This window comes from Ostrea edulis, chromosome 9 (genome assembly GCF_947568905.1).
Source record: "Ostrea edulis chromosome 9, xbOstEdul1.1, whole genome shotgun sequence".
NCBI lineage: Eukaryota > Metazoa > Mollusca > Bivalvia > Ostreida > Ostreidae > Ostrea > Ostrea edulis.
In genome coordinates, this window is record NC_079172.1 from 64,585,151 (window position 1) to 64,613,012 (window position 27,862).

General features: G+C 36.2%; 2 protein-coding genes and 1 long non-coding RNA gene across 4 annotated transcripts in view; 1 reads left to right on the top strand and 2 right to left on the bottom strand.

The window, feature by feature from the left end:
* LOC125659755 (zinc finger protein 595-like) overlaps nucleotides 1–8,990 on the bottom strand; it is a 13,065-nt gene extending 4,075 nt beyond the window's left edge. Inside the window, exons 1-3 of the mRNA XM_048891528.2 lie at nucleotides 8,948–8,990; nucleotides 5,740–6,165; nucleotides 4,420–4,545 (exon numbers count right to left, since the gene is read on the bottom strand). Of these exons, the coding sequence (XP_048747485.2) occupies nucleotides 4,420–4,545; nucleotides 5,740–6,133 (520 nt within the window). The 5' untranslated portion in view covers nucleotides 6,134–6,165; nucleotides 8,948–8,990. The remainder of the gene's footprint in view (nucleotides 1–4,419; nucleotides 4,546–5,739; nucleotides 6,166–8,947) is intronic.
* A 7,733-nt stretch (nucleotides 8,991–16,723) lies between these two features.
* On the top strand, nucleotides 16,724–19,216 carry LOC125659761 (E3 ubiquitin-protein ligase TRIM71-like). Its single transcript, XM_056149904.1, has 2 exons — nucleotides 16,724–16,850; nucleotides 17,209–19,216. Exon 2 carries the CDS (start codon nucleotides 17,232–17,234, stop codon nucleotides 18,888–18,890), a length of 1,659 nt encoding a protein of 552 aa, XP_056005879.1. The 5' UTR covers nucleotides 16,724–16,850; nucleotides 17,209–17,231; the 3' UTR covers nucleotides 18,891–19,216.
* Nucleotides 19,217–19,706: 490 nt separating this feature from the next.
* On the bottom strand, nucleotides 19,707–26,619 carry LOC125658887 (uncharacterized). 2 transcript variants are annotated; one of them, XR_007363832.2, is made up of 4 exons: nucleotides 26,378–26,619; nucleotides 25,440–25,581; nucleotides 21,675–21,862; nucleotides 19,707–20,256 (listed from the first exon to the last, which is right to left on the bottom strand). It is a non-coding gene; the product is annotated as an uncharacterized LOC125658887 (long non-coding RNA). The 2 variants fall into 2 exon arrangements; XR_007363831.2 differs by having other exon boundaries at nucleotides 25,425–25,581.
* Nucleotides 26,620–27,862: the final 1,243 nt, after the last annotated feature.

The following is a 27,862-nucleotide window of genomic DNA, read 5'->3' on the forward strand; positions in this document are numbered from 1 at the left end:
TACAGTTTATGAATATCTTTTAATGAAATGTTAATGTGAAACTTTGAAATAACTTTTCTTGAGCAAAAGAAATAATGAGATGGCGACCAGCACAGTCACATGTTTTTTTAAGCTATAGTTGAGTACACTGTGCTTGTCATTTGATTTTGTCAAATATACCACAAGGTAAAGAAATACCGAAGAATTTTTTTCCACACTTTTTATTAAGTGAGAAAAAAATCATGCGTTGATAATGGATTGTCCGATTTTCACGAATCGTAATACTATTTACACTATGTTACATTTTCTTTTGCCGTAAATGACTTGTATAGATACTTTAGATACCCATCTTCATGCAGCAAAATTTCAGAGGGTTGTGTTTGAATTTCTCAATTCTCTACCGTATCCAAAGCAGTGTTTTTACAGACAGAGCGCTAATTATTTACAGCACCTATTAAAGATTCACGATTTTCCCCAAAATTTTGTTTTTCTCTTTTAATGATTAAAATCTACTGTCTAAATGTGTTTGAAAGATTTCACATAAAAATCAAGGTTATACATTATCACAGAAGCTCATTTTAGAGAGTTTATTATTTGTTTTGTAAACAAAGATTGCGGTGTGCTATTGTTTAGGAAATTTTCAAAAGAAATGGATATGGATCTAATTTTATTATATCTTTCACATTTCAAGCATTTTTTGGTTAGAATGTGTCATCTAAAAGTTAAAATTTGTGACTATGCAAAATTAAGATCCTTTATATTACAGAATCAATATTTCACTTGTTTGTTTACATAAAAAGACTCGAGTCTTTGTTTACATAACACAGATTTAAGGTTAAAATATTGCTTTTATTCTTGCATTCAGAAGGTCAAAATTTTGGCTGTCAACATTAGATGAGTTATATTTTTAATTTTTAACAGCAAAAATGAAAAATATTTTTATCAAAAATCGTGAACCAGTCCCGGACTTTAATGCCTTTGATCATAATCATTTCTATAAATTAACGAGAGGGTTGCTATATCGCATCTTTGTCCATCACTGGTGGTGTGTTTATTACAACAAATTAAATGCTAGTTTAATATATTGATTTTAGTTTTACAACATCAATCATTTTAAATAATTAAAAGCTTCAACAAAGACAAGATTGCTTCACGTAGCCATGTCCCCCACCGCCGCAAAAAAAAGTTGAACCACAAAAGTCCCTTAACTCCTGTAAAATTTGTCGAATCAAAATGACGGCACAATATGATCAACTACATATGGTGACTAACAATCCTACAAAATTTGTACAAAATCTGTTGAGCAGTTTCTGAGAAGTTGCGTCCACAAAGTGTTCCTATAGTGTAGCATGTACAAATTCAACAAAGTCCCGTAACTCCTGTAGAATTTGTCGAATCAAAATGACAGCACAAAATTATCAACTACATATGGTGACTAACAATCCTACAAAATTTGAACAAAATCCGTACAGTGGTCTCTGAGGAGTTGCGTCCACAAAGTGTTCCTATAGTGTAGCATGTACAAATTCAACAAAGTCCCATAACTCCTGTAAAATTTGTCGAATCAAAATGGCGGCGTAATATGATCAACTACACATTGTGACTAACAATCCTACAAAATATGAACAAAATCCATTGGGTGGTTTCTGAGGAGTTGCATCCACAAAGTGAAGTGGAACAGACGGACACCAGTATACCTCTGTCCCCTTCCACGTTGCAGTGGGGGACAAAAATATCAAGTCTGTTAAAACTTTAATGTTACAAAATCTTGTGCTTTAATTGCTGAAATTAATTAACATGATGATTACCCAGGTATTCCCGCAAAGATATTCAGTGAAGATTACCACGATGTAGAAAGTCAAGATAACTAATATCTCAAAAATATAGCTGTGTGGTTTGCAAATTCTTACTCTTTGTTTAGAATTCATTATTTCCGCAAAAATATTCAGTGAAAATGATCACAAAATATAAAGTTAAGATTACCACTTGGTCAAAATTTTTGCTGCGCATCATACACACAAAGTGGGGTTTTTTTTTTCACCAATCTTCGGGCCCAAGATGGAGGTGCGTATCAAACACAACTGCGTACTATATTTGGCAAATTATGGTACATGTACATGTATTTCCCCAGATATTTACAGGGTAGATCAAGGTCTTACTTCTATTCCTTTTCAAAATTTATATATATTACATAGATATATATATATATTATATATACAGTTGAATCTCGGTATCTCGAACATCGATATCTTGAATACCATGGATATGTTGAAGTGATTCGAAAGTCCCAATCACTTTTACCTTCGATATCTCGAATCCTTGGATATCTCAAAGTTTTTTTTCTTGATTCCATTAAGTTCAAGATAAGGGCTGTTCCATTAAAACATATGAGGTACCCGGGGAAGGCACTTTAAAATTTGGGTAACCACCCATAGAAGCATAAAAATGTAATGAGGGACCACTCACAGAAGCAATTTTAAATAGTGCGGCACCACCCATAGAAGTGAAATAAATTTGAAATACACTTTTTCTTTAAATTCAATATGTATGAATGACTATTTATAACCCCTGAATAGGTATATTTTCAGATGTTCCCAAGCATGATAGTAAAGAGAATAGTATCTTGGGTGTCATCACCATTCAAATAACTGGCCATCAATGAAGCTTGATCATAGAACCATCAATTTATTTTATCTAGACTGTCTTTCTTAAACATGATGAACTAAATTAATTTTATAAGTCTACCTGTTCATAAAAAGTCTAGTATTGTAAATGTTCAAAAACAACTATTAAAAGTTTTAAAATTGACTAGTATTTTGAGTATTAAAAAACAAGAAAATGTGTCTCTTTACATAAATAAAATGATATTCTATGTTTCTTAGTCAATATATAAATTTACAACCTGCAACTTAAGATTTGTGAGGCTCTATTCTACCGTTTTCAACAATTTCGATAAATTCCAATTTCTCGATTCATATTTGTGCGCCATGTTTGATGTACTGAAGTTTCAACTTCCGATTGTCAAGTCACTTGCATATGTCATATAAAGTAGTATTTACATTAATGGACAAGTATGGAGGCGAAAGCTATTTCGTCGGTATTGAAAAGGTTTGAATTTAATATCAAGTTAAAAACCGAACAGCAGAGTGTAAATTCTTTCTGCAACAATATGATTTTCCTTTCTTTGTCGAAGTGGCTCAAGTAACTACATTTTCGCGCCGATTGTCAATGTTTAGCTTTTTCATTAGATCCACCTACGAGATTTCGCGATAACAAGCATGGCGGAGCAGACTAAAAATTTTGCATGCTGTACAATATATTTAATGAAAAACACCTTTATTAGACATGCCCGAGCACAAAGTTGGTACTCCTTTTGGTGTAAACAACATTTGTGACTAATACACAGTGCAGAGTTTATTATCGGTTATTCATAAAATTATTTTGCACCATTACGGAGATCCTATGGAATTGTAGCCTCATCCCGAAAACGTCAGAATAAAAAAAATTGGATAGGGCTACATTATTGCAGCTAGAAAAAAATCAAAAACCGTTTCAATGGACCACGAGCACGTTTCGTTTTCCATTTTGGACAAGGGAGATAATCCTAATTTCCGGTCGCTATAATTTTAGAGTCAAACTGGAAACGATAGATAAAATGAAGACAGAAAACGGCATTTGTTTCACATTCTACTTTCAACCCTTCCCTTCTCTTGTTGCATTCCTCTCAATTTCGGTAAAAAATAAAGATTTTATCAAAACAACCACCCACAGATGCAGTTTTCTGGCAGTAGGTACCCACCATATATGCAATTTTCTACCAATGACAAGCACCCATAGATTTTTTTTTAATTGCCGTCCCCGGGTACCTCATATGTTTTAATGGACAGCCCTAATGAGGCTTGACTGTATATATCTATGAAATACACTCTTTCAGTAGACCAGAATCTGAAGAGATGGGGGAGGGGTTATAACCACTGTATAGTCACCCCCCCCCCCCCCACCCCCTTAGATCCAGCTCTAATTCGATGTGTAAACAGCTGTTGATTGGTTTGGAAATGGAGGGGAATATAATACATGTAAATGTGTTTACAGAACACTGTAAGTTTTTCTATGTGTTCAGCTGATTGACTCGAGGATATATAGTGCACCATGGTGAACTGTCAAGCATTTCAGAAAGCAATGAACAAAGATGTGACAGAAGAGAACTGGTCAAAAAGGGAGGAAAACGCCTCACCCTACCTGGAAAAATATCATTTTCTGTCACTTTAGATCAAACCTAGAGTGTTTCATTTTTTCGAAAATAGAGCCAATCAGAGATTTCCTCTGACAAGAAAAATCAGACTTCTGAATGAAGGACAAATTTCTATGGCTGATGGTAGGAATTCCAGAAAGATCTCTTTTTTGATAAAGAGAAAATGTGTCATTTCAGCACTTCATTACCTGTGTGTGGTTTGCTTTTCTTCTGTTGATTGACAGACTTTCGGGGTTTTCGTTGATCGACATTTTCTGTTTGGGTCTCTGTGTCAGTTACCATTATCCCATGTTTGTCTTGCCTTTCACCGTTATCTGATAAAAAAAACCAACATGCAGCAAATACTCTCTTGTAGTAAATGAAAACTTTAATTTCAACAAGTACAGACCCTGAAGTGTGCTACTACACCTCCAAAGCGTTCTGTACAAACAGTTCCGTGCAAATCGATCAGTGTTCCATGCAGACCGTTCAGCTTTCTGTGCAAACCGTTTCGTGCAAGAATCGTTTCGTTCATGATCAAACCACGCCCATAGAAACATGCAGACCGTTCAAGTCACACCCTTAGAAACTTACAGACTGCAAAACGTGCAAAGTAATTTCGGTAATCAATCTAACACGTGGACATTATTGGGAATTCTAGCAATTATTTTAAAATTTCTCTAAGGTGGACTTTCAACAGTAAAAATCTGCAAATAACTGAAACACAATAGCAATTTTAAAACCACCATGCAGAACAAAATCTGATTCATTAGTAGCCCTAGAAGTGATTTGAACACGCCTGGTAGTCTCCAGTAAGTGCAGTGACATAGTATACCTCAGCCCTCAGCAGTTGTTTTCTTTTCCTTTTGTATATAGGTATAATATGTTTTGTTACATTTGTTTGATCACAGTTTGCTTTTTAATAAAATCGTTTATGGGAACTGTCTGGAAAATGCAAACCTGTGTAAAACTTGTATATTCTATGCAAATTCTATGGTGTTTTTAACCACAATAGAGGTCAGGTAATCCAGGTATTTGTTTGTTACTTCTTACAGGTGTAAAAATCGGCCACGGCAATAGAAACATGACCAAAGAGGTGTTTATAATCATTTGTCTCTCAAAAATGAAAGCGTAATATGCAAACAATTTTCTTTAGGTATAAAACTGAGGCAAATACAAGGCCAGAAAAAATCTCCATGTTCAAATTTGCTAGACATATGTTCTAAATAAATTAATCTGACTGATATTGCTCTAAGAAAATGAATTGATATGAAAATTTTTAATTTCTAAGCATCTGATATTGTACCGTTCCATGGTGTAGCAGTACACCTCAGGGTCTGTATGATTGTCATACGTCTGATAAATGTTAGAACTAATCATCATACCGGTCGTTAATTTTCTATCCAATCACTGAGCACTGACCTACCTTCACTACTGACTACCTACCTTCACTACTGACCTACCTTCACTACTGACTACCTTCACTGCTGACTACCTTCACTACTGACCTACCTTCACTACTGACCTACCTTCACTGCTCTGGGATTCAGTTACAACAAGCTCCAGGAGATGATCAACTGTCTCTCCCTTCTCTGTTTCTATTTCCTCACTCAGAGTATCCTCCCCTTGCTCAGTTTGAGCGGCGCCATCTGTAGATGACCTTTCACCTTCTGTAATTGAGGTTTGATTGGTGCTTACAGGGGCTTCTGGATTTTTCTCCCCAAACAGCAAGCTGAACTGTCTCTGGTATATGTGCACATTTTCCTTCAGAATCCTCTCCGATACGACGAAGCGAAATGTTTCTGTCTTGTCCAGAGTGATGTTAACGTCAGCCACGAATTGTACATCCTCCATAAAGGTCAACTTGTCCAGGAGGACCTTACTGATGACACACTGTATAAACTGTTGTATGTTTCCCTCCATTCCGTGATCTCCACCAATCTCAAAGCAAGCACCTGTAAAAACTTATCTCATTATTTTCATTCACACACATTTAATCTGCAAACCATTTTTGTGTCATGGTGCAGTACTTTTTCCTTTAATCTTAGCCATGCTTTAAATCAGACAATCTTTCGCAGAATTCCAACATGCAATAACTTCTGCGGGGGCGGAGCTTAACCGTAGTATAACTCCAATTAAGGTAGTACTCTACATCGTCATAATGGCTGACTTCCTTTAAAAACATGGATGAAAAAATCGATATCAGCAATATTTGACTTTTCCTTTTCCAGTTAGATACCTAGCCGAGTAGCTCAGTAGGTTAGAATACCGACTGCTGACCTGTAGGTCGCAGGTTCGAGTCCAGCAGGGGTTTTAAATTTTTTTCAGATTACCTTCTACTAAAACTGTATTTTATGACAAAATAAAGTAAATTTGAAATTTTTCAACTTCAAAATATTTTTGTACAAATCCTCCACTTTTCATCTACATCGAATTTCTCTGGTGTAGCACACCTCCTTAAAGAACCGTATTATAACTTCCAAACTATGAACATAGAAAAGCAACAATTTTGTAACAATGATTCAATGATGAAAACATGAGCAATGCAGCATAATTGATGTGTTCAATTAACACGACTCAATATAAATGCATGTAAATTAAATGATTATCAACAGCGTAAACCATGTGTTGTATGCGGCTAAAGTCTGCAAAATACTCATCATGCCCAAACCCTCCTCCTTACTGTTTTCATTATCTACTTAACCATGCATATTTGAAATATAACATAAATGTCATCCAAATCATTTTGAAACCCTAAAAAGTCAATGTCACAGATCACCAAGTCGAATGCAGCCATTTTCATTCCTATTTCATTTTTGACAACCCCAGACTTATGACGCCACATCGTATGCAATTTTGCATCGATATGAATATTCATAACACAAGACATTTACAGATACTTTCTTTCGTTTGACGTATAGAATTTATTGTACAGAGTCAAGTTTTGTAGCAATGAGATTGTCACGCCCCTTTATACTACAAATTCCATACATATGAATGAAAAACGTACTATAAATATGACTTCGTATATAACATATATAAAGGTCAAAGTCCCAGAAATAGCCTGTAAGTCACAGGTGTGATATGTCAGAGAGAAGTTTGGACTTCTAAACATTCTGATCACAAATACATGTACCTAGACTAACCATACTCCATGTACTAGAGGTGCGCGGTATTACCGGTATACCGGTGTACCGGTATTTTTCTGGTACCGGTATGTACCGCGGTACACGAGGCGAAATACCGGTATATTCAAGTCTGATAACTCTTAACAAAAATAGAAAATTGAAACAAGAAAAAATAATTAAAGAAATTTGTGTACGCAGTGACTCACTTTATTTACATCGTTCCCTCGTTGTGATGCAATGAAAGGTAAGTCTAATAACTGTACACAATCGGTAAAACATACGAAGTATAAATTGCGATGATTTGATTATTAATGATATGAAAACAAATCAAAATTAAAGAAAAAAATAATAGAAAACATTTCATTAAGTTATTATTTTAATATATAAGGTAGATTATAAAAATTGTTTTTATGTTGTTTGGTTTATGCTGGTCGAATACCATTTCCGCCTCTTAGGCAAACCCCAAGTAAAAAATAAAATAAAATGGCAGATGCAGACTTGTGCGTTCGAAACCACCGTTCGTCCGTTCGTCGCTCGAGTACAAATTCCTGCCGATTCTGAACGCCGAGTTAATGGGTTTGAGGTGCAAGAATGTAGGAATTGTGGTCGAAGAACAAGAACACGTTCGTGCGCACATGTTCTCGTTATTCTCTTTAGAGAAGTGGACAGGCGTATTCTACATGTAGAAGTTCTCGTCATTCGCGACTCTAAGAACTTCTAGACTTTGAGATCGTGTCAAATAAAATCCACAGGTTTCCCCCTATTAATTATTTTAATAGTCGTTCCAGTCAGTAGTCTAGTCACAGTCGATTCTAGTCATGATACAGAAACACTGCTATATTGTATGTACGGTATACTTTTATGTTTGGATTAAACTTTTGTTCTGTTAACTGGTTTAAGATTTAAATAAGATATTTTCCTTATCATTTATATTTGAATAAATTAAATGCAATTTACAATCAATAAACTAATAACAGCTCATTATATACAATAAATCACAACTAAAATCCACTAAAACTGAATCATACAATTAAAAGATTAAATCTGCGGTATACCGTGGTATGTACTGCGGTATTTTGCAAATACCACGGTATACCGCGGTACCTTTATTTTCTGCGGTACCCAACTCTACCATGTACATGTTCGGACTCGGAACAAATTGTTTCTAACATAGTTAAAATTTCATTTTTAAAAAATAAGTTGCTTTTTAAATAGCATCAAACTATGCTTCTCCATATTTTTTAAGCCTCATTTTCATAGGCTTAATAATCTATTTATAAAAGCAAATTTTCATCAATTTAAAAACCAGTACATAATGAGGATGTGTCAACTTTTAATTCATCAAAGGTCAAGTGAATGGGGAAAAGTCTGAAAAATATCGTGTCAAATGAATTTTTCGATTGATTAACTTCAAGGCCAAAACTGTTTCGTGGTGGTTTCTGGGTCACCACAATGAAGGTTCAAAGAGAGAGGAATCTTATGTACACATGGCAGTCATTTATATCATATTTATGCTGATGCTTATCTAAATAGATAAAATATCAAACAAAGCTAAATTGAATGGTATATAGAGATATTCAGCTTCAATAAACAAGTACGATAAACCAACCAATATTTCAGTCGCCTGTCGTCATCACCGGATGTATACCTATGATTGTAAAAGTTAAACCAAAAGCATAATAAATCCGGATCTCCCTTTAGGTTCAAGCAAGAGGTCGCAAAGATTTTTAGGAAATGTAAGAACTAGATATTATAAGAAAAGGTGTTCCACAGAATTTTTTTTATTAAAAGCGTGCGAAAATTACAACGCGAAAGCTGGAAAAATTTAGAGAAATTTCTTATTACCCCCCCCCCCTTCTCAAGTCCGGAGATGAACGAACTCAGGGCCGTAAATTACATGGAGGCGGAGCTCCTCCAACTTTTGAGCAAAAAAAATTAAAATTTAAAGTTCATTAGAATTTATGATGTTTCCAATAACTAAGAACATGATACCTCCCTTAAAAAGCATTCCAAATCTTTCTTTTAGAATGAGTTAGTCAAGTAACATCTTAGAAGGCCCTAGAATCAAGGATTTTGCACGAAACGTGTTCAGTGTGCACAAAATGTGCTCAGCGTCTGGGGGCCTGGGAGGCCCCCAGACCCCCGCCTAATTTCCTGCCTCCTCCAAATTGAAGGTTAATTTACGGCCCTGGAACTAAGTGAAAAGAATAGTTGATTATATGATGTAACTGTTTATTGATAGCTCAATAATGCAGTTAGTCTGCTATAAGATTTTAACTTAATTCGCAATATCAAATTCAACAGTAGGCTATACACAGTTCACGCTTGTCCGATTGATCGATACAAAGATACGTTTCTCCGATCAATCGATATACTTCGCCTCGACTAGAGATCAGGGGCCCGTTTTACAAAACAACTTACGACAAAGTCGCAAGTCTTAAATTGTATTACACACTTATTAGTTTAAATGAGGGGATTAAAACATTTCTGAAACTTATTACTTTTCAACATTATTTTTTCCACTGTTTTACATTGTCCAGAGTGAATCATCTTACAATAAACGAGAGAATTCCAGTATGTAAAGTTGGTCGCAAGTCGTAAGTTCTTTTGTAAAATGCACCCTAGGATCAAGATATCGTTCGCATTAATTCAGAGAAAAGCAATGAATCAATTATTGCATGCATGCATTTACTAAATTGATGCGCGCATTAAATTATTGCTTTCTTCAATTAAACTGCAGGGCGCATCAATTGATATCATTGATATATTTTCAAAAAGAGAGCAACAATTCGATTATAGTGTTCATCAATATTAAGCAGATACACGTAATAATTTAGAATTGAAAATATCATTAATTATTTCAAGAGATCTTTAATTGAATTGTTGCCTGCATCAAATGAATCGATGATGAATCTTCAAATAATATTAAAAGATATTTTGAATTATATGAGCTAAAAATGTTTTAAAATGTGGCGCTCCATATATTAATGAAGCTCATAATATTTCAATCAAATACCATGTGACTGTCACAAATCAGAGTTTCAATCTAATATCACGTGACTGTGGTAAAGCCCATAACGCTAAACAAGAACTGATAAATTAGATGTACAGTTAGCTCAACGTACACCTGCCTTCAGACAAAGACCTGTAATTACAACAGCAAAAAATTTCAATTTAAAAAGGAATTAATTGATTGGATTTCGTTAATAAACATTACAACCATATTGACAGTGATTGCATGGTAAGGCCATGTTCATGATTATACAACCAAGTTAGAAAACAGGGAAATCTAACTTGGATCCGCTCCCGAATCTGCTAAGTCGAAGCGAAGTAACCGACTTGGCAGAGGGTCAGAGATCTGATAAGGATATCGTTTTTACTTTTGTTCAAGTTATGACAAATGCCAAGTGGTACATTCCAAATCGATAAAGAGGGTGTTGCAATCAAGCGGGAATTTTCCCTTATCGGAGCTCCATGCCAGCACTCGTGACGTAGAACCGACCTTCATTCATATTTATACTCATTGCGTATTTGCCATTTAAATACCTGAAGGATTCCCCAGTACTAGGTACAAGCCTAATACATTTTATGTGTCAATACATTATACATGTAGTCTAAAGATAATTTTTGAAATCGTGAAAATTAAATTGTCTTCTTTTTTTCTGAGTATCAAATACAATTTTCGTAAAAGGCACCATGCCTTTGTCAACAACTTTCATTCAGAAAAACATACAAGTTTTCGTTAGCAGCCTTGACTATTAAAACGCAGGTATTGCGTGCGGTATTCGGCGTGTTTCTCGAGAGTCCTGTTGAGTGTTCACAAACTAAACAGTGTCCAGGTTGGAAGCTTATTTCAAACTCGGCACATGGTAATAAACAGATTTGACATGAAACATTTATTTAAAAAACTAAAAGCATGTTTCAATTAAGAAAAAAAATATAGATGGAAAATGTAATATGAACAAAAACAAGATGTGTTTGTGAAACACAAATGCCCCCTATAATGGCCAATTCCGAAGATGACCAAAGTCACAATTAAGGGCAAATATCTTGGTACCAGTAGAAAGATTTTGTCAAAGGAAATGCTCATATACAATATGAACGCTCTAATATTTACCATTTAGAAGTTATGACCAATGTAAAAAAAAAAAAATTTAAACTAGGTCAAATGTCAAGGTCAAAAGGTTCAATACCAACGGAAAGGTCTTGTCACAAGGAATACTCATGTGAAATATCAAAGCTCTATCTCTTACTGTTCAAAAGTTATTAGCAAGGTTAAAGTTTTCAAAAAGTACGTCAAATTCCAAGGTCAAGGTCACAGGGTCAAAAATGTTGGTACCCACGGAAAGGTCTTTTCACAAGGAATATTCATGTAAAATATCAAAGCTCTATCACTTATTGTTCAAAAATTATTAGCAAGGTTAAAGTTTTCAAAAAGTAGGTCAAACTCCAAGGTCACTGGGTAAAACATGTTGGTACCCACAAAAAGGTCTTGTCACAAGGAATACTCATGTGAAACATCAAAGCTCTATCACTTACTGTTCAAAAGTTATTTGCAAGGTTAAAAAATTTAAAAAGTAGGTCAAACTCCAAGGTCAACGTCACGGGGTCAAAAATGTTGGTACCCACGGAAAGGTCTTGTTACAAGGAATACTCATGTGAAACATCAAAGCTCTATCACATATTGTTCAAACGTCATTAGCAAGGTTAAAGTTTTCAAAAAGTAGGTCAAACTCCAAGGTCAAGGGGTCAAAAATGTTGGTACCCACGGAAAGGCCTTGTCACAAGGAATACTCATGTGAAATATCAAAGCTCTATCACTCATTGTTCAAATGAACAGGTGAATTTGAAAATAATACCAGTGAAGTCGTTTCGATTTTTTTAAATTTACAAAAAAATGCCCTCGTTAAACAAAATTTCAAAGCGACAGTTTATTAGAGAAAAACTCGAAAAACATGTTCATGCTAAATTTATTTTGTTTCACGGAGGCAGTTTTTCTGAAATTCGGGGATACTCTTCTATTTTAACTCTAAAAATCATAAAAATCACTTATAGCTTGATTTAAACTCGAAATATTTTGGCTAATTTTGTCAATACACGTCTTTTAAACTTATTTTCAAAAATTATTGAATCAAGACATACGTTCCAATTGGTTTTATCATATATTTGAATAACTTAAATTTTTCGATCTTTCATGCAACACCTTTAGGGAAATTAACATGAGACGTGCAACACCTTCTTTCATGTGGTACATCCCAAATCGATAAATTTCAAATATTGTGGTCATTTAATTTATTTGTTTAAATTGTCCTTTTATAAACATATGTTTGCAGTATATTCGGGGTGGCAGATGCAAGAAATTTGAAAGGGACAGTGTGTAGATGGCCGTGGCCTCCTTTGATGCCCTCTAGAAGGTGAATACCTCCTCTCATTTCAGCTGTTGTGTTTTAAAAAGAGTCATCATCGTACTGTATCGTATATTCCATATGTACACAGATTAAAATAGCGTCACCTACACATCGTATGGATAGCAATGGCGAAACCTCAATTATATTAGAAATTGTCTACAACTGATACTTTATCTTTATCATAGCCAGATTGTGTGGTATTTAAGACATAGGTGTTCAGCCTACAGTTTGAGTACATTGAAAGGGCAAACAATGAAAGGTATGCTTACATAATACTGTTATACAGTGAAAACTGCCTAATCCGACACCTGTGTAACCCGTTTACCCGACATTCCTACTCTCATGTTCATTCTCAATTCCAAACGCTCGGCATCAGATGTGAATGTCACGGGTCCTCGGAGATGACCTTAAAACGGATGACCCGTGTCACAGTAGGTATGGCACGCTAAAGAACCCTCACTGCTCAATGGCCGTAAGCGCCGAGCATAGGCCTAAATTTGAAGCCCTTCACCGGTCTTGGTGACGTCTCCATATGAATGAAAAATTCTCGAGTGAGACATTAAGCAAGATACAATCAATCAATCATATTTACTGTAATATTGTCTTAACACCATTTATTCCGACAAAGACTTCGTCCCCTCGTGTATATCTGATTAGACAGATTTCACTGTTTATCAACATAAATTATACTTACACTATATAATATAAACACCCGTTTTGATTGATTGTTTTGATATTTTTCGCCACATTCAACAATTTTTCAGTTATATAGTGGCGCCCAGTTTTTGTTGGTGGAAGAGAGAACTCAGATACAATGTAACTGGGAAGAGACCATCGAAGTTCCGAAAGTAAAGTGGGAAACTTTCTCACTTACCGGCGCGAGCGGGATTCGACCCCGCGCCGACAAGAGGTGAGAGGGCGTGTGATTATGAGCGCGATGCTCTAATCACTCGGCCACGGAGGCGCGTCATAGATTATTATACATATAAAATCAAATTTCAAAATTAGAAAACAGCAATTCATTTATGTTTCAGTGTACACAGTCTGTAATTAAATTCTAAATCAACAAGATATACAATTATAACGGACTTTTCGTTACTTGTACGGCCTATAAATAGAATACACGGATCCCTATTTATACATTGGGCATTATCCTGTTATTAGCACCGCGGTGTTAATAATATTTGACGTTGTTGACGTTATTGACGTAAATATACATAAACTTTATTTATTGTGTTTCAATGAGAATTAAGCATTTTTTTTTTTTTTTTTGCATTTGTTCCGATGCACTCTCTAGTTATATTTTTAGAAATTACCTTATTCTCAATGAAACGGAATAATTGTATCCTTAGGAACGAAAATTTTGCTTGCAGGAAAGTACCATTTATCCCGTTATAGACAAGAAGAAAGTATCTTTAGACTTAATTTCATAACGGAAATAAATGCCATGTATTTAGATGAACAGTAATGAGTATTTGAATTTTAGTCCGTTATAGACCATGCAAAGTAATGTTTCTGTAGAGTAGATTTGATAACGGAATAAATGTCATATATTAAAATGAACACTAATGCATATTTCCACTTTATTCTGTTAATGACAAGAGGAAATGTTTCTCTTCAAATTAATTTGATAACGGAATAAATCGCATGTATTAAGATGAACAGTATTGTATATTTGCATTTTACTCCGTTATAAACAAAAAGAAATGTTTCTGTACAGTTTATTTGATAACGGAATATAAATTCAAGATGAACTTTAACACTTTATTCCGTTATAGACAAGAAATGTTTCTCTTAAAATTAATGTCACAACTGAATAATTGCCATGTATTAAGATGAACAGTAATGCATATTTTCATTTTATTCAAACAGGAATGGGAGGGTGGGAGGGCTTTGCCAATAAATTGCATGTCCTTTAGTAACGAAATAAATGAAGTATTTGTTAATGAAAACAATAGATTCAAAATCATGTTAAGGTCCATGTCTTTTTTTATTGCGTACAAAGGGCAGTGTATTTGGAGTTCATGTACAGGAGAAATGCGCATTTGTGTACATTTTTAAGTACTGTTAATTATACCATTTATTGCATACAGGAACATTAGTCGTCTGTCTTCATGTCAATGTAATTCAAATTTTTATTTCCATGTTCTCATTTCTGCACGGACTTTGAATGTGTTGCAATACATGTTGTGAATTAAAAGTCCTTTTAAATGGCTGTAAACAGTCCTATACACTACCTGTACCTTTGATGGAAGGCATTCTATTGAATGAGTCGCATAGCACCGCGGTGCGAATTAGTTTTGAGGTATTTATATGAATGTCGTCTCTCTATATATACTGTAACGTGCGAGACCCGAGCGATCTCCTTGGGATCGTACTTGGTTTGCCCAAGTCTTATAAGGATAATAACGAATGCAAAATATACAGATAATGGACACTTGTCTAGTGTAAAACAAATTCTTATATACAGATATGCTTGTGTCACTTGCCTAGTGCTATAATTAACAAAGAGAACTCACTTATGCCTATTTTAATCAAGGTGCTGCCTCTTGGCTACCCACACCACTTGGCAGCTTGCCACTTGGCTTACTCACACCACTTGGCAGCTTGTCACTTGGTAGCTTGCCACTTGGTCACCCGCACTTGCCACTTGGTAGCTTGCCACTTGGTCACCCGCACTTGCCTTATGCAAACACTAGTATAGCCACACGATCCGTAGTCAACTTGGCTCTCTGTGATCACTTGGTCACTCGCACTTGTCAAACAGTAGTATACCTACGATAACTACTTACACTAGTTCTGACTCTCACGACTATGGTCTCTAGTTTATAATTAAGCCCGACAACAATTCGTCGTCATGCAAGTTGAACACATCAATTCACCTCAGCCACCCGGCCTTTTTCCTACATAAATAATCTTTACGTCAATAAGCATAATTTTCTATAGGCAAGAATCCGATTTTTGAACTTACTTTGCTCATCTGAACCAAACATTCATTTTCATCTTATTTATATACATACAACATTCATTCTTGTAATTTCTTTTAATCAATTAACACGTTAATTAAATTATATACAATGATTTCTTGATTTACAAAATACTGCAAAGGGGAATAACTCTCAACCGCTTCAATACTGCTGTTATTAGCACCGCGGTGCGAATTAGTTTTGGCCATTCCACAGAGTAAAACGTGCCATTTTTACAGTGATAACCCCCAAAAATCTTTAAGCCCCATTTTTCTGATGAACTCCCCCAAAGAAACCCTTTTCCCGGGAATACTTCCCTTCGTGGAGCTTATAATCTTGATTTTTGAAACTATATACTCCTGTTATTAGCACCGCGGTGCGAATTAGTTTTGGCCATTCCACGGATGAAAACGTGCCATTTTTAGTATGGGATGACCATTTATTTCAAATAGGAATAAAAAATAAAATTTTGAATTTTTTGTGGAAACAGAAATTTCATTACGAATCATCAATTATTGATATATTTACAACTTTTAACGCTTCTGACGTTACGTAAAAAAAAGTCAAATATTATTAGCACCGCGGTGCTAATAACAGGATTATGCCAACGTCTGGTGGTCTTAATTTTACTCGCTGTGTAACGGGGGTGGGTGGGGGGGGGGGGCTGAAGCATTTCTCCCACTTTTATCAGCCACCAAATGACATGTCGATCTGATGGGGGCGGGGGAAGGTCAGCAACTACCACCCGCTCTGCACTTTTTGTCTCGGTGATGCATTTAGCTTCACAATATCAACACTGAAGTTATCATGGGTCGGGGAGGTGATGTCCCGGGGGATCTTCTGTGACATTGCGTATGATTGCACCGAACACAAATCCTTGGATTTCAGCATGAAATGGCAATGGAAAATGCCTTGGTGATATCCCCCCTCCCCCAATTTCTGTAACAATATATAAAACAACATTTTTGTGCATCAATGCTGCATAAAAGTGGGTCAATGTGGACTTTAAATCTATTGAAGCAGTCGATAACACGTATTTAGGTAGTGTATACAGGGTCGATCTCGTCACGTACAGGTATTTAAAGCACGGGACTACACTGAAGGTCGAAAGAACAGGGAGGCCATGTTGGATTTACAGGTGAGACAAAATTATTACTATTATATACACATCGCAGTGCCACCAAATCATTATGAATATATATATTAATGTATGTGTTTGATCAATAAGATAAGTTTTGTGACACCAGTCATTATAACTCCTTGAAGTTTAGAAATGGGGGGGGGGGGTTATGTCGTAAAGGGCCAGTATATATATCTGTAATATTTGTACACATATAACTATGATGGAAAAAAGATAAATTCTGGCGTGTAAATTGATTCAACCTGTTACATGTTTATTGAATTTCACATGTAAAATGATTTATATCCAATGTTTATTTCATGTCCTGGAATTGAAAACTGATACAAAAAAATGATGTTCATTTCTCTATTAACAGTGAACTACTCATGTGACCCAGACATGCTGCACCCCCGGCGCAGTGCCCAGCACATCCTACTGTGTGACTCCTGTGAAACTGCCCCCCTACAGAGTCACTGTGAACGTTGTAATATAAATCTCTGTACTAACTGTGTAGGAAAACATCTCTTGGATTCGTCTAGAAAACACCGCGTCATACCGTTCATAGAGAAAAGTTCTACTCCTAACTACCCAAAATGTCCCAGTCACCCCGACAAACAATGTGAACTTTACTGTGAGAAATGCGACCTTCCCGTCTGTTCTACCTGCGTCGCCTCAGGTAAACACAAAGGTCACGATATATCAGATATTCAGAAAAAACTCAGCGCTAAAACACAAGGTTTACGAAAAGATTTGGAAGAACTCGAGACCAGAATTAACCCCCGGTATGAAGAAATTGTCTCCAATGTCCAAACTGACAAAGTCCAGATAGAAACGAAGTACGGGAAACTGACCGCAGCTGCCGACCAACAAGGAGAAGCCTTACACCGGGAGATTACCGCCATTGTCAACAAACGGAAATCCGACATTGCGGAGATGAAAACTAAACATCTGGCTGCCTTAAATAAAAACACAGATGAAATCACACACAGTATTACTGAACTCAAACAAATCATTCTAAATCTGAAGGCAATATTGGAATCCAATGACGTCTCCCTAATCTCTACCTACAAATCTAGGAATGCCGAGTTCAGGAGATTACCACCAAAAGTCCAAGTTACATTACCAAGTTTGTCACCTCAGAAAATAAACACAGAACAGCTCCGTGAAATGTTTGGTTCTCTGCCGCCATTATCCATTAACACAGAAGAACAAGGCTACATAATGAAGTCAGCAGAAGCTGTGTCGTCTCCTCCAGTCAAGCCACTGCTTGATGAACCGCGCGTCACCGCCACCATAGACACTGGGTATAGCAGACTATACGGTGTTAGCTGTGTCAGTGAAGAACAAGTCTGGACATGCGGGAATAACGAAATCATGAAGCTCCTCAACCTCCGGGGTAAACTACTGACATCAATAAAAACCAAGTCAGGGAAAGTACCAGAGGACATAGCAGTGACACGGGACGGGGATCTTGTTTATACTGACTATAATGATAAGACTATAAACCTGGTCAAGAATAAAGAGATACAGACCGTGATCACACTACAGGGGTGGGTACCTCGCGGTGTCTGCCGTACCGCCTCTGATGATCTCCTGGTTACCATGATCAGTGATGATGAAGAACAATCCAAAGTCGTGCGTTACTCCGGCTCCACAGAGAAACAAACCATACAGTTTGATGATCAGGGTCGTCCTCTCTATTCATCTGCTCGTTACATCAGTGAGAACAGGAACCTGGATATCTGTGTGGCTGACTGGGGAGTTAATGAAGTAGTGGTGGTCAATCAGTCAGGAAAACTCCGATTTAGATACACTGGTCATCCCTCTAATACCAAGAAATCATTTGATCCATACGGCATCACTACAGACAGCCAGAGTCACATCCTGACAGCAGACCGTCACAATCACCGTATCCACATCCTAGATCAGGACGGACAGTTCCTCCGTTACATTCACTGTGATTTACGCGCTCCATTAGGTTTATGTGTGGACATCAGAGACAACCTCTTTGTGGCTGAGTGTGTCACTGCTAAAGTGAAGAAAATCCAATATCTATAAACACAGTGTTAATTACACATCTCAACACTGTGTTAATTACACATTTAAAAACCATGTTAATTACATCTATCAACACAGTGAAAATTACACATCTAGAAACCATGTTAATTACAGTTATAAACCAGTGTTAATTACATATTTCCACATGGTGTTGATTACACATTTAAACACTGTTAAATTACAGTTTTAAAGACAGTTTTACTGAGTGCAGTGTGTTTTGTGAGGTGTAACTAACCTGTGTATTGACAGTTGATATGTCTGTTTGTGTCTGATGAACATTATTCTGTTTAATATGATTATATATCATAGATAAACATTTACTAGAATACAGTCTTACATTATGACTGAGTACTTACTTAGATATGTAGTACATCTGATCTTACATTATGACTGAGTACTTAGATATGTAGTACATCTGATCTTACATTATGACTGAGTACTTAGATATGTAGTACATCTGATCTTACATTATGACTGAGTACTTACTTAGATATGTAGTACATCTGATCTTACATTATGACTGAGTACTTACTTAGATTTGTAGTACATCTGATCTTACATTATGACTGAGTACTTAGATATGTAGTACATCTGATCTTACATTATGACTCAGTACTTACTTAGATAAGTAGTACATCTGATCTTACATTATGACTGAGTACTTACTTAGATATGTAGTACATCTGATCTTACATTATGACTGAGTACTTACTTAGCTGTGTAGTACATCTGATCTTACATTATGACTGAGTATTTAGATATGTAGTACATCTGATCTTACATTATGACTGAGTACTTAGATATGTAGTACATCTGATCTTACATTATGACTGAGTACTTACTTAGATATGTAGTACATCTGATCTTACATTATGACTGAGTACTTACTTAGATATGTAGTACATCTGATCTTACATTATGACTGAGTACTTACTTAGCTGTGTAGTACATCTGATCTTACATTATGACTGAGTACTTACTTAGATATGTAGTACATCTGATCTTACATTATGACTGAGTACTTACTTAGATATGTAGTACATCTGATCTTACATTATGACTGAGTACTTACTTAGATATGTAGTACATCTGATCTTACATTATGACTGAGTACTTACTTAGCTGTGTAGTACATCTGATCTTACATTATGACTGAGTATTTAGATATGTAGTACATCTGATCTTACATTATGACTGAGTACTTAGATATGTAGTACATCTCATCTTACATTATGACTGAGTACTTACTTAGCTGTGTAGCACAGTAATAGAGAGTGACCCCCAAACGTCAGGACTTCTGATCCAAGGTCACGGTCTTCTGTTGACCATCAATGACGTCACAACGCGTATCTAAATCTCCACAGTCCTACAAAATCAATACAGACAAATAGAAATCTTATCAAACTGAATTATTTAAATCATTTACCTCAGAAAAATACAGACTTGATTTAGCCAGTCTGAACAATTCTGCACAGAATGCTGCACTTTAATATTAGGGGTAAAACTATGATTTATCATCAGATTTTGTAAATTTATTTCTGTGCCCACTCCCACCCCCTTTCAAAGAAGAGGGGCATATTGCTTTGCACATGACTATCAGTAAACCAAATGGTGTCCTCTCAATATCTTGAGAACCATTGATTCACTTAATTATAATGACATTTCATATGCGGGTTGGTTATGAGTAGAAAAGGACACCTTTTGATTTTGAGGTCAAATGTCATGGGTCAATCCATTCTGGACATAGGAAGATACTGTCCACTCAGTATCTTGAGAAACCTTTCCTTGACAGACATTAAACTTTGTACACTGGTACATTGTACAGAGTAAACGCCCCATATTGTTTTTGAGGTCAAGGGTCAAACTGGACATAGGAAGATACTGTTTGCTCAATATCTTGAGAACAAACATAAAACTTTGTACATTGTAGGAACAAGATTTTGAGGTTAAAGGTCAAGGGTCAAACTACCACTGGAGATAGAAATATACAGTCCGCTTAATATCTTGAGAACCCTTCGTTTGACAGATATCAAACTTAGTACACCGGTACATCATAAAAAGTAGATGATCCATTTTAATTTTGAAGGCACATGGTCATGGGTCAAACTGGACATAGGAAGATATTGTTATTGTCCACTCAATATCTCGAGAACCCTTTGCTTGAGAGACATCAAAAATTGGTACACTGATACATCCTAACAAGTAGATGACCCTTATTTATTTAGAGGTCAAAGGGCAAGGGTCAAACTGCCACTGAAGATAGGAATATACTGTGAATACAATATATGAATGTACTGTCTGCTTAATATCTTGAGTACCCTTTGCATGACAGACAAACTGTGTACACTGGTACATCTTAAGATTTAGATGATCCCTATTCATTTTGAGGTCATATGGTTGAAGGTCAAGGGTCAAACTAAATGACTTCACAGACATCAAACTTGATACACTGGTACAAGCAGTATACCTCAGGAGTAAATTACTCTATTGATTTTTAGGTCACATGGTCAAAAGCCATTAGTCAATCCACTCTGGAAATATCTTAAATTGCTTTGGCACTACTATCAATGATGCATGTACTTTGTATAACCCTTTTTCAATTTTGCACTATGGGGACACACATGTTTTACAAACATTCCTTGTTATATTTCTGACAGACGAAAAACATCTACAAGAATTAACAATTCAGCAGACAGGAAGGTAGATTGTAATAATTGAAAACTAGAGCTGCTCTACAGTTCAAATAAAAGTTATAAAACAAATGCCCCCGCTTGTGGGACTAACCAGTCACTTATCTGACCCACACTGCTCATCAGTGAATTTGGTGGAATGGCCAGGGCATTATCAAGAATGAGTCCAGCAGACTGGCCTTAGTGTGGGTCCTGGAATCTGAGAAGAACTTTACATCCAATCATCTCCTCACACTATACTTTGATCTTCATGCAGTCCAGCTTGACCCAAATCTCTCAGTGCTATCAAAACAAGAATAGTCAAGTTCAACCAGAATCTCTCAGATCTATCAAAAGAAATTTCTTCTCATATTACATCAGATAAACTCTTTAAAGAACAGGGTTCTTTGTAATATAAAAATATGTAGAGCATTATTTAACAAGAGTACCGCAAACGGTACATAATACGCCCGTGAAATGCTTACATAGGGTGTTTTTCTTGTGCTATAATTTGTATAACTTTGCTTCAGGTAGTATCAGCCATCATGAGGCTGTGACAAACTTTCATATCAACAAAGGGTCTTAGCTTAAAAATTGAGATTTCCTCAATATGGACGAAGTTCAACAACCTGCAATTTTTTCAAAAATGAAAGAAAATCAAAATCCTTCACCAGATGCACATCTTCAGTACCCATACAAACACTCCGCAAAATAAGAAGGTCCTCACTTGAAAACTGTGGGAAGAGTTGGGCAGACAAATTATGTACCTTTTTTAGAATATAAATTTCTAAATACACTAAGTTCAACAACCTGTAATTTTCTCAAAAATAGCAGAAAATCAAAATCCATCCCACATGCACATCTTCAATACCCATACAGACACTCCACAAAATAAGAAGGCTCTCACTTGAAAACTGTGGGAGGAGTAGGGTGAACAAATTATGTGCCCTCCATATAATAATTATTTCCAAATAAAGGGGCAAAACTCCTGGAAAAAAGGTCGAAATGGATCAAAATTGCAGTATGATCCAGAGTGACCCACAAAGAAGCTACACAGCAAGTTTCAGCATGATATGTGAAAGGGAAATGAAATTATAAAGAGAAAACCCCGAACCGACAGACGGACAGATGGAAGGACGGACAGACATCGCTGTACCATAATACGTCCCGTCTAAAGACGTATAAAAACACAAGAAAATTCATTTTAGCATTTGAATAAACTGTCATTGTGGTTCTGATCTTTGACAAAGAGGTGGATCAAAATAAGGAGTGGGGTGGGTTGAAAACGGATCAAATGAATCAACGAAATGATATATTCAATTATTTGAGTGAATGAAAGGTGAAAACAACCAGTGATTAATCTCGTAACTCCTATAAGCAATACAAAATAGAGAGTTGGGCAAACACAGACCCCTGGATATATCAGAGGTGGGATCAGGTGCCTAGGAGTAAGCATCCCCTGTCAACCAGTCACACCCGCCGTGAACCCTATATCTTGATCAAGTAAATGGAGTTATCCGTAGTCAAAATTAATATGAATGCTATTTGGCAGTCCACAGGTGTCTGTTTCTCCTACACAACTTTTAACTTCCCAGTCTAGAATCATGACGTGAACAAACTTGAATCTACACTAAATCAGAAAGGTTGCAAATCAATCAGATGGTTTATAAGAAAAAGATTTTAAAACAAGAGGTACTGTGAGCAATGCTCACTAAGAATACCCCCCCGCTTACCCCAATCTCCCAAAGGGTGCAGGGCTTGAAGCTAACTTTTTATGTCACCAGTCCAGTCGGACTGATGGGGTATAATTTTAACCAGTCCGCAGAAAAAATTACCAGTCCAACAGAGTTTTCCAGAAATAATCAAATATATTTTGTTGATATCATTAAAATGAAATTTAACTCATTATGCCTTAGACAATATTGTAACACTTAAATGTGGAATTCATATTTACGAATCAGATTCGTCCGGTTGATTAAACAGATCGAAGCATGCCAAATGTGTATGAAATTTCATATTAAGTATATTTTCCAAAATGATGCTTTAGAAAATTAACCAGTCCCATCAGACTGACTAAAACAAATGTCAGTCAGTCCGCCAGACTTTTAGCCAGTCACAGACTGACGGACATATGTTAATTTCGAGCCCTGGGGTGTTGGTAATAGGTATAAACTACCTCTTTTCTGAGTGTAAAAAACAAATGGCATGACAAACCGAACCATATTGCTACTTCGATGTCCAGTGTGCGTGACCTTTGACCTTTTGACCCCAAAATCAATAGGGAACAGTTTCATCCCATGGGTAGTCCATATGGATGATATGGTGACTGTAGGTGGAAAGGATAACGCTTTAGAGCCCGGAAACCATATTGCTACTTCGATGTCCAGTGCGCTTGACCTTTGACCCCAAAATCGATAGGGAACATCTTCATCCCATGGGTAGTTCATATGTATGATATGGTGACTGTAGGTGGAAAGGATAACGCTTAAGAGCCCGGAAACCATATTGCTACTTCGATGTCCACTGCGCTTGACCTTTGACCTTTTGACCCCAAAATCGATAGGGAACATCTTCATCCCATGGGTTGTCCACATATATGATATGGTGATGGTAAGTGGAAAGGATAACGCTTTAGAGCCCGGAAACCATATTGCTACTTCGATGTCCAGTGTGCTTGACCTTTGACCTTTTGACCCCAAAATCGATAGGGAACATCTTCATCACATGGGTAGTCCATATATATGATATGGTGACGGTAGGTGGAAAGGATAATGCTTTAGAGCCCAGAAACTATTGCGTCTACAGACGGACGGACGGACGGACAGACAGACGGACAACCCGATTCCAGTATACCCCCCCACAACTTGTTGCGGGGGGTATAAAGATATTTTCCCATATATATATTTGTAGAACTAACAGCCCCAATATTATGGCCGTATACTGAAACTGTGGACCATGGATTGAACCAACATGAATCTACACTACATGGGGATACCTGCTCAACAATCTGATCTATTGTAGTCTTGTGGTTTTGGAGAATATTCCCTATATATTCCTATATAAAACTTGTAAACCTTCGGCTCATGGTTTGAACTGGGATTCTTCTTTTTTTACATACAAAAGTTGTCATACATGTATAAGTTTTACTTTTTCTGAGAGAGTTATCATTAAGGTTTTTGAAACTTTCCACAATTTCTAAGTTTTCTCACCTTGGAAGAGAGCATGATGCTTTATTTAAAAATTTAAGGAACCTGAATTCCCTGTATTCAAGATACTATGTAAATTGGCCTACAATCAGAAAAAAACTGTTATACCATCCTTCAAAAAGTACTTGTCACTGTTTCGCTATTATTTTATCTCGACCATTTATAAATTAAATATATTCAATCCTTTTCATTCACGATACTGGTCATCAGAGAACTTGGCCTACCATAGTGGTTGGGAAGGCGTTTTACTTTTTCTGGAAGAGTTGAGGAGATTTTTTTTTTACTTTTCACTGTTACTTGATTATTTCACCTTGGAAGAGAGAAACAAGATGATTTATTTGAGAAAAAGAGGCCTGAATCCCCTTCTATCAGAACTCTTACCCCCCCCCCCCTTCCTTCAAACAGTACTTGTCACTGTTTCCCTGTTACATCATCTTGACTGTTCACTGAATTAAAAAAAGAAGCGAATCCCCTTCTTTCACAATACTGGTCATCAGAAAACGTGGTCTAGTTGTTAGGAAGGAGTTGAAAATGTGAAACAGATGACAGATAACAAATTTTACAGAAAAGCTCTCTAAAAGCTAAAAGAATTCTTGTGTATTCAGCAAAAGTTTAGATGTGGTGCGACTATATAAAAATCTTTTATACTAGTTTGGCACCTGGAAGAATACTACCTAGACCCCTGGATTAACAGTTTTGTAGTACACTGGAGAATTGTGCTGCAGGGGCATATTTCCCTGTGTGATGATTTGAGGATTTGTCTGTATAACTGGTGGAATTTCAGTCAATAATTTGGTCAGATACTCCATCATCATCCTGCAAATCAACAACAGAAACATTAGAATTGTGAAATGAATTCTGCCAAGGGTGCTAGACGTGCACTATAAAGAGGGTTTTTGGAGTGGTGTCAACTAGGGCCCCACTTACAGGAGAGAACCTTATAGTGATCATAAAAAGATTTATATTGATTTGAAAATGGATTACAGATGAAGCTTGAGTTTGGGCTTTGTTGACCTCTTTTGAAAGAGTTATGGACATTGAACCTAACAAATAATGCCATAAAACCCTTTCGCAAATTCTCGTTATCTCAATAATATTGTAGCATAGGAGAGAGGAGAAAATCTGTGGCTTGATCGGGAATCAAACCCAGAACCCCTGCATAACTAGTCAGGTGCTCTAACCACTTAGCTACCCAGGCCGATATCCACGGTCTTTATTGCCCTAATTATTACATTCCTCCCTCCTTCATTTGTCTTCGCCCTCAAGGTCACACACAACCCAGGTTCTTTCCGCCCATGGCAGGACAACCTGCAGTACAGGGGTGGTCAATGGCACCAAATGTAGTATGTAGGAGTTGAGAAAATCTTTGGCTGGACCTAGAATCGAACCCGGGACACCTGCATTACTAGTCAGGTGCTCTAACCACTGAGCTACCCAGGCCGATTACACAGTCCATATACCCCTAATTACTACAATATCTAGTTTTGGCCTATTTTGACATTAGTTTCCAAATTGGTAAAATATCAATCAATAACTCTTTTCATATAGATCTAAATATGAAATATATTGATTAGATTGAACACCAAATTTAAAACCGTAAAAATTATTGTACTTCTCCTTGTGTGCTGCGGGGGCATATTGTCCTGTCTGTGATAATACGGCTGTAAATGGTGGAATTTCAGTCAACGATTTGATACACCAACATTATCCTGCAAATAAATAGAAATGAAATTATCATTGTGTAATAAATTATGTTATCATCCTCCAGAATAATACATTTAATTTCAATGGTTGAGGACCGGTCACATGACGGGAGACAAATCGTGATGTCTCCCTCGCGAGCAGGCTAATAATTGTGTTATCTCCCTTCAGACGATATATTTTAATGGTAGCGGGATAACTCTAATAAAAGTAAATTAAAAATATATGCGCATCAATTCAATTATTGCTCTCATAAATTCAATGGATGCGCGCATCAATGTGGTGGAATAAATGCTCGCAAAATTGCATTTGGAGCTAAGAGTAAATGATTTGATGATCTCTTTAAATCAACTGAAGATATCTTTAATTATTTACAATGCTTTTGTACAAGGAATTAATGTGTGCATGAATTCTATTAAAGAGAGCAACAATTCAATTGAAGATATCATTAATTTAATCGTGGATATGTTGAATGCAAGATATTTCTAATTATTTGGCTGCTCTCTCTAAAAGAAGTATTGCGAGCATCAGTTGAACTTGTTGTGAATATGTTGAATTGAAGATATCTCTAATTACATAGTTCCTCTCTCTAAAAGAATTAATGTGCGCATCAATTCAATTAATGATATCATTAATTCGATTGAAGGGTGCAATCATTCAATTATCGCGCTCATTAATTGAGCTCATCAATTTAGCAGAATAATTAATGCTATCAACAATTCCATTGATGAGCGCAATAATTCAGAATTGAAGATATCATCAATTATTTGAAGAGATCTTTAATTGAATTCAATTGTTGCGCACATCAAATAAATTAATGATATCTTCAAATAATTAAAGCTAGATACATGTATCTTAATTAATTAAATGAGTTTATGTTAACGTGGTTCTCCATACAAACCTCGGTGTTTTGCTTTGTTTAACATTTGTACATTTAATAAATGTTTACATTTGTATAACATCAAGTATAAAACAAAATAGTGCATGTAGGTGTGAGTAACATTGATTTCACCCCTCGAAAACTATTAATTTGTTTGAATTTCTGTAGATTTTGTTGTTGTTCTAAATATAATAAATATCACACAAGTCATTAAATGTTTGATAGGTATTTTACTTGTAGTTTTAGGATGATAAAACTATTATGGACTGTTAAGCTGGGAGAAATCACAAATTCTCCTGTTTCAGTCACAGGGGCTAAGCCTGTTTCGAATCCGAACTCTGTGATACCATAAACATATTTATCATCCGAAGGAGCCTTAGACGTCTCCCTACTAAACAGTCCATAATTGTATATAACTGTAGTCGAGTTAGGTGTCCTTGAATAGATGGGCCTTTTGCAGTGAATTATGACTCCGCACATGAACAGGTTTCCCACTCTAAGAGACTCACTGGAAGT

Bases quoted from the DNA above. Each gene is read 5' to 3' on its own strand.
- LOC125659761 (XM_056149904.1), top strand. From the start codon at position 17,232: ATGCTGCACCCCCGGCGCAGTGCCCAGCACATCCTACTGTGTGACTCC.